The sequence below is a fragment of the Piliocolobus tephrosceles genome, chromosome 1 (genome assembly GCF_002776525.5).
Source record: "Piliocolobus tephrosceles isolate RC106 chromosome 1, ASM277652v3, whole genome shotgun sequence".
NCBI lineage: Eukaryota > Metazoa > Chordata > Mammalia > Primates > Cercopithecidae > Piliocolobus > Piliocolobus tephrosceles.
In genome coordinates, this window is record NC_045434.1 from 138,281,476 (window position 1) to 138,292,709 (window position 11,234).

The 11,234-nt window shown below is 33.1% G+C and overlaps 1 protein-coding gene across 1 annotated transcript in view; it reads left to right on the plus strand.

Moving 5' to 3' along the window:
• TTLL7 (tubulin tyrosine ligase like 7) overlaps nt 1-9,778 on the plus strand; it is a 137,176-nt gene extending 127,398 nt beyond the window's left edge. The window contains exon 21 of the mRNA XM_023208740.2: nt 5,467-9,778. Within this exon, the coding sequence (XP_023064508.1) occupies nt 5,467-5,587 (121 nt within the window). The 3' untranslated portion in view covers nt 5,588-9,778. The remainder of the gene's footprint in view (nt 1-5,466) is intronic.
• The last annotated feature ends 1,456 nt before the right edge of the window (nt 9,779-11,234 follow it).

Here is an 11,234-nt window from a genome sequence, read left to right on the forward strand (position 1 = left end):
CAAGTGTTGATGAGAACATATAGTAATAGGAACTCTCTTACCCTGCTTATAAAGTGAAAGTTGGTACCTTTTACAAACAGTTTCTCATTACATCTAAAGCCTACCCTTTTTACAGCTACTCTCCCTGTAAATTCTCATCAGAGATGTGTGCACATGTGCACAAGACCCTTATGAGAATGATTATAGTAGCATTTACTCATAATAGCTAAAAATTGGAAACAACCCAAATGTCCATGAAAGAATGGGCACATTTTTTTCTAATACTCATACGATGGAATATTATACAACATTTAAAATGAACAAACTGCACCTACACATATAGCAACATGGGTTAGTTTCAAACATAAAATTAAGCAAAATAAGCCAGATACAAAGGAATATATATAGTGTCCATTTATTGAAAAATCAGAAACAGGCAAAATTATATGATGGTGTTTAAGGAATGTATAATTGGGTAGTAAACAAGGAAGTAATTACCATAAAGGTCAGAATAGTGGTTAAGTTTATGAGGAGTGAGGGTACTATAATACAGGGCTCTGGGATGCTAGGAATGTTCAGTTACTTAACATGGGTGGTAATGACACAAGTAATCACTTTATAATACTCATTAAACTGAACATTTATGTTTTATGTACTTTTTAAAATACCTTATGCTTTATAATTTAAAAGTTTAAAAAAAGACTAGTTAAATATATGGTATTATTTATGCCCTTAGGTTAAGATAGTTGGATATCTCTATCTAAGAACAGAGATATTCTTGTTTTTGAGGACAGTGTTCATAATATATAAAGTATAAATACTATATTTCATTCATGTACACTATTTCATTGGCTCTGTACTCTGTGAGCCATGTATAGCAGAAACTATTGGAATTTTGTACAGCTGAGAAAAGTGAGGTTTATCTAAATCCATATTGGATTTAGATGTGGCAAAGGTAGAATTTGAAACTGGGGCTTTCCCCCCAAAAAACTTGAAGTTAAAACCACAGGATAATGCACATCCACTAGAATTGCTATTATTAAAAAAGTACAAAGTAATAATTAGTGTTGGCAAGGATGTGGATGTGGAGAACTTGGATTTCTCTTGCATTGCTGGTAAAAATGTAAAACTGTGTGGCAGTTTTAGAAAGCAGTTTGAGAGTTTCTAAAAAAATAAATATAGAATTACCATATGACCTAGCAATTCTACTCTGAGGTATTTACTCAAAAGAATGAAAAACAAAGAAATAGATACTTGTATACCAATGTTCACAGAAGCATTATTTATAAGACAGTAGCCAAGAGATGGAAACAACCCGTGCCCATCAACAGCTGAAGAGATAAAATATAGTATACACATATAATAGAATATTATTCAGCCACAGTAGGGACTGAAATTCTGATACAGGCTACAATATAGATGACCTTTGAAAACATGCTAAGTTACACAGCCAGACACAAATGGACAAATCTTGTGATTCCATTTATATGAGGCATGTATGATACGCAGCCTCACAGAGACAGAAAATAGAATAGATGTTACTAGGGGTAGGAAGGAAGGGAAAATGGGGCGTTAGTACTTCAAGGGTAAGGAGTTTCTGTTTGAGGTGATGAAAAGTTCTGAAATTAATGGTGATGGTTACACACATTGTGAATGTACTTAATGCACTAAATCATACAATTAAAAATGGTAAGAAAAACACTATTTAATAGTACATTTCATGTTATATATTTCACTATAATATAAATATTTTAAAAAGACAGGACAAATATTCTGATGGACTTTATTTACCCTTTATTTACCCTGGTTTTCCAAACCAGGTCCTAAAATTATTCTGGGGAAATCAGGGGTCCTGGTCTTAACTCCAGGAAGAGGAAAAGGAGGTGGGTGTAGCTTATGTTTTCAAGGTTAATTTCTACCAGTCTTGATATGCTTCATGTTCCAGAGATCCTCCCAGTCAGCAATAAATTGGTATATAAAAGACAAATTAATTCTACATCAATCAGGAATTATATAAATGCAAGCTCTATATGTTTGTATTTAATATAATGGTTATGTAAAGATGTGCACACCTGCCTTAGGGATGAGGAGAATGAGGAGTGAGGCTATGAAACAAATAGGGTAGTTTGAGGTATTTCTCCTTGGCATGAATTAGCAATGAGTTAGCCATTTTCATATGTAAAGAATAAGCTAGAAAAATAGGTAAGCTCTAAACTTTTCCCATTTTTTAGTGCCTTACACAAATTCTTTAATCCATAAACCCACTTCCTTGAGATAGTCTTCTGCTTTAAAAAAATCAAATTATTTATCTTCATTGCAAGGAACATTTCAAAAACAATCTTCGATGTTCAGCTAGTGTTGGATTTCCCAAGACATATTAATGGAGATATTAAGGCAAATAATCCATTGTATTTCCCTGCAACACTTCAAAATATCCCACAGCACTCGCATTAGGAAAGAAAAGTGTTTCTTCCAATGTAATTTTATATGCTTTTTTAAGTTCATGCCGAACTTCTTTTCAAGTCTGAATAAAAAGTTTCATCTTTTTCTTCTTCTATGAAAAAGTTTAGGTTTGCAGCATATATAATATGTTTCTATTTTCTAGATTATTTTATACTTCACATTTCTGAAAAAATGAGTATAATAATTGTACCCATTAGTTTTAAAACTGAAATTAGTATACAATGATAATTATGTAGAATTGTCATGACAATATAGTATGGTTGCTAGGAGCTCTGCTGCTGGAGCTAGCCTGTATGGATTTGAATCCTGGCCCTGCCACTTTCTAGGTAGGAGACCCTGAGCAAGGCATTTGACCCCTGTATGCATCATGAAGTTTATCTGTAAAATGGAGCTAACAGTAATGTCTACCATATAGAATTGTTATGAGAACTAAATGAGTTGATATCTGTAAAGCAATTAGAATAGTGCTGGGCACATAGAAAACACTATTTAAATATTTGTTCAGTAAAAGAGCGTAAGTTGTAATCCTGGACTTTGTGCTTTTATTTTTTCATGTGCAAAATAGTGATCTTTATCTCAAAAGAATATGTAAATGTTACTGAAATGTCAATAGTAACTGTTACTTGGAAATTCTTTGAAAGAAAGTTGGTAGACATTACTGTTTACCGTGTAATTATCAGTACAATCAGAATGTATCTTCAATAGAAGGTAGAATAACTCTCAACTACTATGAAATAGTGGATTTTGATCAAACACCTTGTTTTCTTTTGCAACTTTGCCCTAGATAGGAAGGATAGCCTTTTCATGGCAGAAGATACTGGATCAGTCATCATGACCCCACCAATTGTTGACATAGTAATTAATCCATATAAATTACCCGAGTGATCGTAAGAAAGTAATTTATATAATCTGTGATGCGAGAAATCATTTATTTCATTATTCATCACCTGTTATCCAATTTTGATTTAATTTGGTTTGTTTTATGTTATTTTACTGCTCTATTAACTTAATGATTTGAGTAATTATTTATAGTTTGTGATATTAGGTAATAGGTTTAGAAGATATTATTAGATAATTCATGACAATGATGTTTATGGATATTATAGAAAGTTCTGCTGTTTTAATCTGAATGCTGCATATAGTTTGATTATAATACATTTCTTTCTACATAATTCATTTAACACAACTATAAATACAATTTTCCATTGACATAGAATTATCATAGTTATCAATATTATTTAACATAGAATAGACAGCTAATTGTACCCTCGGTCCTCCGTTTATCATGTATCTGTGGGAGTATGATACTATCCCTGGAGAATTCTAATGTCAAGTGAAGAAAATAAATGATTTGATACCGTCCCACTGTTTATTTCCCACGACTAATTACAAATCTCTGTATATTGCTGCTTCTGCTGTTACATGTTCCTCATAAGTATCTTTATCCTGATTTTATAGCATTTCCTTCTCATCATTACTAGGACTTATATTTTGAATAGCGTTGTTTGCATTTGTTTATATGGATTTCCTTGGCCATTTCTCTCTGGACATATAGATTGGACTGGCCTAATGCTAGTCAAGATTTTTCACAGGAAAACAGATTCTACAGGTGCACAGTCTCTTACTTGCAATATTTAATTTCCAAAACTTTGAAAACTCAAAAACAAAACATAACCATTTGAGACCATCCTGGCTAACATGGTGAAACCCGTCTCTATTAAAAATACAAAGAAAAAAATTAGTCAGATGTGGTGGCACATGCCTGTAATCCCAGCTACTTGGGAGGCTGAGGTAGGAGAATCGCGTGAACCCGGAGGCAGAGGTTGCAGTGAGCCGAGATCACGCCATTGCACTCCAGCCTGGGTGACAGAACCAGACTCCATCTCAAAAAAAAAAAGTAACCCCTCTGCTGCCAAATCTGACCTGAATTGATATGAAGTTATTTGTAGTCTTTATCTGATTTATTGTGAATATTAATACATTTTACTACAGAAATGTAATGGTTTGTTTACAAGATGCTGCTCCAAGGCTCTGATGGAGGTGTTATATAGTAATATAAATATTACTATATAATATAATATATATAAATCACCATATTATCTTTCTAAAATCTGAAAAAAATCACATATTTTGAAATACATTTGGCTGCAAGGGTTACATGCAACCTGTAATCATGATTTTTTTTTTTTTTTTTTTTTTTTTGAGACGAAGTCTCACTCTTGTCCCCCAGGCTGGAGTGCAATGGCACGATCTGAGCTCACCGCAACCTCCACCCCCAGGTTCAAGCGATTCCCTGGCCTCAGCCTCCCAAGTAGCTGGGATTACAGGCATCTGCCACCATGCCTGGCTAATTTTGTATTTTTAGTAGAGATGGGGTTTCTCCATGTTGGTCAGGCTGGTCTTGAACTCCCAACCCCAGATGATCCGCCTGTCTCAGCCTCCCAAAGTGCTGGGATTACAGGTGTGAGCCACTGCGTCCAGCTGATTGAATTTGATATTCTGTAATCATGAGCACTCTATGGTCAAAGAATATAAACTTTATATTCTAATTAGGAATGTTAATCTTTAATGTTTTCTATTAGGTTACCTATAGTAATAATACATCAATGATCTATGATTAAATTACAATCAGTGGCTCTGCCTCCCTTGAAACAATTATTGTTAATGTGGCTAGTCAAATTCTCAAATCACATGTTTTAAAAAAATATTTGGCTCCACATATTACTTACAAGGACTGATGATGAATTCTAAATTAACATTAGCCACATAAACAGTTTCACAGTATTTGAGTACAATGGCTCTTTATTGGATGTCTTGGGATGCTAACATCATATATTGCATCTATATTTAGCTCTTCTCTCCTCCTTTCCTACAGTCTGGGGGAGGAAATCTTTTTATATGAATTGCATTTTTGTTACAGTAACATTTCTCATATAGAAAACATAAATTGCTAACCACATAACCCTTTAATGAGTTAGTTATAATTTGTTTGTAAAAATCTAATTCGTTAACTATCGTTTTTAGGTATTTACTACCAGGGAGTACCCAATTCTTCTTGAGAACACCAACCTACAACTTGAAGTACAATTCACCTGGAATGACTCGCTCCAGTGTTTTGTTTACATCCAGATATGGCCATTTGTGAAACAGAAAGGAAGATCGCCATTGGTTATACGTAACAGCAATTCATTTTTTCCCCTGAAGTTGAACATGCAAAGAACATGACCATTAAGTGCTGTTTTATGTATATAAGACATATATATGTGTGAAAATATATGCACATATGCACCCAAATAACATATATTTATTATATTAAATAATATATGAAAGAAGAATTAGCAGAAAATGGAATATAAGACTTAACCTTTCTGGAAATGTAATAAACCATGTTAAAATTGTTTACACAAATATGTGAATGTCTAGAACTTGCTAGGTTTATAATTAATTCCTTCCTACTAGAAATGTTATTTTTGCTGCAGAGTATATAAAACAAATTGATCTTGAAGATCCAATTGCAGTGTTAAATTATTTTCTAGATAACATGCCTTTTGACCTGAAAAAGGGTTTAGTATAATACCTTAAAAATTCTCATCTATAGTAGCCATTTTAAATGAAACAAAAAGATTTAGAAGCCTGGTGTTGCTTGATGATAAGATTAAGAAATTTAAAACGGGTTTATCATTAATATAGCACACCAAAGTACTGGAAAAGTCATAACCTGATTCTCTAACCTTTTTATTCCTCTATGTGGAAATTTAGCTACTTGTAATAATGTACATTTTCAGTAAGGATCTGGTGAGATCATATTATGTTCTAAAATGGAAGATAGGCCGGGCAGGGTGGCTCATGCCTGCAATCCCAGCACTTTGGGAGGCCGAGTTGGGTGGATCACCTGAGGTCAGGAGTTTGAGACTAGCCTGGCCAACATGGCGAAACCCCATCTCTACTAAAAATACAAAAATTAGCTAGGCATGGTGGTAAGCGCCTGTGATCCTACCTACATGGGAGGCTGAGACAGGAGAATCACCTGAACCCAGGAGGCGGAGGTTGCAGTGAGCTGAGATCGTGCCATTGTACTCCAGCCTGGGTGACAAGAGTGAAACTCCGTCTCAAAAACATAAATAAATAAATAAAAAGAAGATAAAAATAAATAAAATGGAAGACAATCCAATGGGTTAAAAATAAAATGTAAACTAGCTTTCATTTTTACTTTTCATAGAGAATCACATAAAGGAACAGAAAATGATGGTAACAAAATCTTTCTATATGGCTTTTATGTCTTACACCATCATTTTTATTTGGAAAGTATGACTTTGATGGGTTTAACATGGTTAAATACAATTTCTCCTGTTTTGCAGAAGTAGAAGAGCTGGCACATTTCACTCATTTTAGTGTTATAGGATAATGAGACAAACTTATTTTTATAAACCTCTCAAGGTTGAAACCAACTTACATCGCAAAGTCTAATACAGTAGTTTCTCATTGCACCACAGAAAACAGTTAAAGGACTTTGAATAGAGGATTCCAGTCACCACATATTACAAGTCATCAGTGTACCCTTTAGGGTTTTTAAAAAATCAAAACAGAGAATGAAATGTTCTTGTCCAAAGATGTTATGCATAAATTTTATAGCAGTTTCCTTCCTTTTCTTGAATACAGTTTTTAAAACCAAGAATGAGCTTTCAGATTTCCATAAAAATATAAGCCGTACTACTTTGACAATGAAATCATCAGTGCAGCCGTCACTTCTTAGAATGTATTTAAACTTCTTCCCCCAACAGTTTTATTTTCTCCCAGCTGCTAATTATTTTCGAAATTCATGAATGTTTTACCTCCTTTTACTATTCTAAAAGTTATTTCAAGAAGTGGCCCCAAAGCAGGAGAACTGAGAGGGGCAAATTGGCCTGGTTTAATTCACAGCCTGAATAATTGGCAACCTAAAGTTATAAGTTAGATGTATTTTGCTTTTCAAGCCATCTTCTGAGTCTTTTTTAGGCTGAAATAATTTGTTTGTTTCTTAAATTATTGCTAGCTACTTGATTCTTTATGACTACCTAACATCCATATTTGGTAGATACTTTTCCTCTCTGCATGCATCCCAAAGAAGAATTTCCTATTGTGGAAGAAGAGGGAAATTACAGTGACTACACTGTTTATGACTCCATTTTGTGAATTCTTAAATATGTTATGGATTTTTTTAGAAAAAATAATGCAAAAATTGGGATATTACCAAATGATCCATAAGAATGATCAACAAGTAGTAAGTCTTTTCATGGAGTTCATTTTTCTTTTAAATTCATTTGACCACAAAAAATATATATATAACTTTAAGTGTCTGATATATGATAACAGCCTAGTTTGTTGGCCACTCATTTGCATTATCTTAAATCACAAATAATTACTTAATTTGCTGGAGTGTGTGCTTTGCAATTTTTGTACCAGAGCAAAATTTTTATTTAAAACAAAAAATGAGAATGTCCATGACTAGGAGAAATACTCTTCCCAGAAAACACACACACACATACACACACAATTTAAAAACTGAGTAAATTTAAATGTGTGAAAGTACCCCAGAAACTGATTTCAACAAATAAATTTCATTTCTCTAGCTACTTATGTCTGGCCTTATTTTGAGCATTACAATTTTATTGCCTTCATTTGCCTATTTAGACTGATGTATTTTGATATGATGAAGTTGTGAATAAAAGCCTTGTGTTCACTATTTATATATACTACCTGGTATGCTATGTACTGTGTCTGCTGTAGTGCTATTCCCTAATGAGCAACTAAGAAGAGAAGACACAACAATAAACCATGGAAGTCTCGAGAGGCCATGGAAATGATTTAGAGTTGTAAAATATTCCCCAGTTTTTATTATAAATTTTTATTCATAGGTTAAAACATATCAGCATAAGTGATAATACAGGTGTGACTCCCTTTTCTAGGAGAGAAAATAGCTTTATCTGAAAACTCCAAAAACTTTAATCTTATCAGAGGTTTTTAATAGGGAAACTGGGCTTACTTACAATTAAAGCATATTTTCATTCTATTATAGAAAAACATATCCCTGCTCATTCAGTAAATCTAAGATTGGAATGCTTTCTAGAACTGTGCAATATTTGAATAATTTCTAGAATTGTCTAAGAAACAACCTTTTTTATTTTAAATCATCACCTACAAACGTAGTCTGAGACTGCAAATTAGTTTTCACTTGAATAATTCAGCATTGTAGATTAGTTACCATTTGCTGTATATAATCTATTGAAGGAACTACTGTTACTCATATTTTGATTAATTTTACTAGCAACAAACTTTTATTTTAGTAGCATTGCATTTACCTTAAATATGTAAAAATGAAGTTTTAACAGGATCAAATATGGAAATGGCAATGGTAACTCTGCCTAGAACATGGTTGAATGTCGTTGGTTATCTGTAAGATGCAAAGATCTATACAAACTTTATCATATGTCAAAATTATGTCTAAATACACAAACAGTTTCAACTATTTCTTCCTCCCTAAAACTAAAACTAAACCAAACCCAAATGAAGAAACCTAATAGTTATACCCAGCTAGGTAATTGTGGCTTCTAGACATGAATAGAAAGGTTTCATTTTAACTGTCTTTTTAATTTCTAAAGTATATGAGTATGGAATTTTGTATCTAACTTGAAATTTCAGATGTTTTAATAATTAATCCAAATACTTTCTTCTTTAGCATGTCAAAGTACTAATAGTTTAAAAAACTTATTTAGATCTAAACATATACATTATGCGACTTTTTCAAAAGTATCAAAAAATTGATAGCTGCAGAAATGCCATTATTTGATTTTCTATAAAACATTGATTCATTCTTAAATGTATATTCTTTAAAAAATAGTAAATACCTCAAGAGTGACAGAAGACTTTCCTTTTCTTTTCTGTAATGCTAATTTAAACTTTGAGTCTTAGTTTACATGGTCATAGGGGTTAAATAATAAAACGTATACCTGTACAATTAATTGTATTCTTATGACCTGATGATTTTTTGAAAATTTGCTTTTCTTTCAAGAAATTTAAGTTTTCAAGGGCCATATTAGTTATCTAAATATTTTGGTCTAATGTTGACTTATAAATAAATAAAAATTTAGAAATATATTCATGATGACAATTTTGTTACTTACACTGCCTATTCTTTCTTTATTTCTTCTTTTTTAGTTCAAAGGTGAAATTTTGACCTTTGTATTAACAAAGCCTCAAGAAAAGAGAAATCCTGCCTTTTAAACATTGGTTTTCCTTGCATTTTATGGTGGTGTGGTTTTGCCTCAGCAATAATAAAACATAAAATATGTTGTTGCATAAAGTTCAGTTTGTCTGCTGAGATTATTTTTAAGAACCAGGTTGAAGTCTCTATGCCTAAAAAAACATTTATTTTCTGGATCCATATAAAGCAAGATACATGGCTACAAATAAGTCTTGCAACCAAAATTGGTATATTAAAATTTACTGCACACTTGGAGATTGCTGCCATTTTTTGGTGCTTTTGGGGCCTCATCATAATGGGATGTATTGTATATTGAGGAAAAATTACTCAAGTTACACATTCTGCATTAACTGTGCTGTATTATCTACAACTATAATCAATGAACCAATAGTTCCTAAATTAGTAATAAGGCTTACCTTACAAAAGTAATGAGATAACACTGATATTTCTGTTTCAAAGGCTAACAGCAATTCTTGGGTCCTGAGCTAATCGTTTCATACAATAACTACTGTACATGCTACAACATCTGAATATTAATGGTTTTGCTGCAGATTCTGGGTATGAGGATTAGCTTGAAAGCCATACATTTGCTAACGTGAATCATGACTCAAATTATCCCCATGTGCTTTACTACCTGTATATGAATGCAAATGTTACAGAAAATATGCTTGAAATGTCAATACAGTGTGCAATTAGTGTTGCATTGTCATGCTTCAGCATGTGATATCTGTATGGTGAAGTTATTTCAATTACTCTGATATGTTACTATAATAAAAAAAGTTTAACCTAAGAAAGCTACAATATGTCATCAAATGCTTATTTCTGTTTTACACACACACACACACACACACACACACACACACACACACACACACAAATGGCTTTGTGTAATAGAAGATATTGGCTCCCAGTTAAGGTTTCAGACTGATGAGATATATTTTTACAGTAATTTTTACTGTGTACAGACAGCAATCGCACTATGGGGATAACTTTACACGCTATTAAAGTCAGGTCAAGTCAACATAATTTGTATCAACTCCTCTCATAGTTAACTAGAAGGCCAACTGTTCTAAAACTTAGAAATGACGTTTTTATATCTAGCATCATGGATTATAGCAAAAGCATTACTAATCTGATTAGAATTATGTCAGCATCTCAGCTCTGAAGTTCATGTTTTTCAGTAATTTATAATCTTGTTATTGTCAAAACTTAGAATACTAAGCCTCAAAAATAAGCATATCATATTGCCATTTATGCCATTGTTCTTTAGGATAATTATGTATAACGTATTGATTTGTTTTTCTAAGACCACCAGAGTGGGCACAAAAGAACCAGCGAGTAGGCAAGGCTAAAAGCAAAACTGCAAATTTATTCTTTGGTCATCTAGCTTCAGGGACCGGAGCTGGGGGAAGGGGGGTGGGTTTCTAATACAGTCCCGACAAGAGCAGAAAAACAAATCAGTTGGTGCCGAAGACCCGGGAGGAGACCCCTCCTCAGGCCTCTAGGGATTGAGGAACCTCCTCCTGCTTCCACACTGCAGACGGACCAGGAC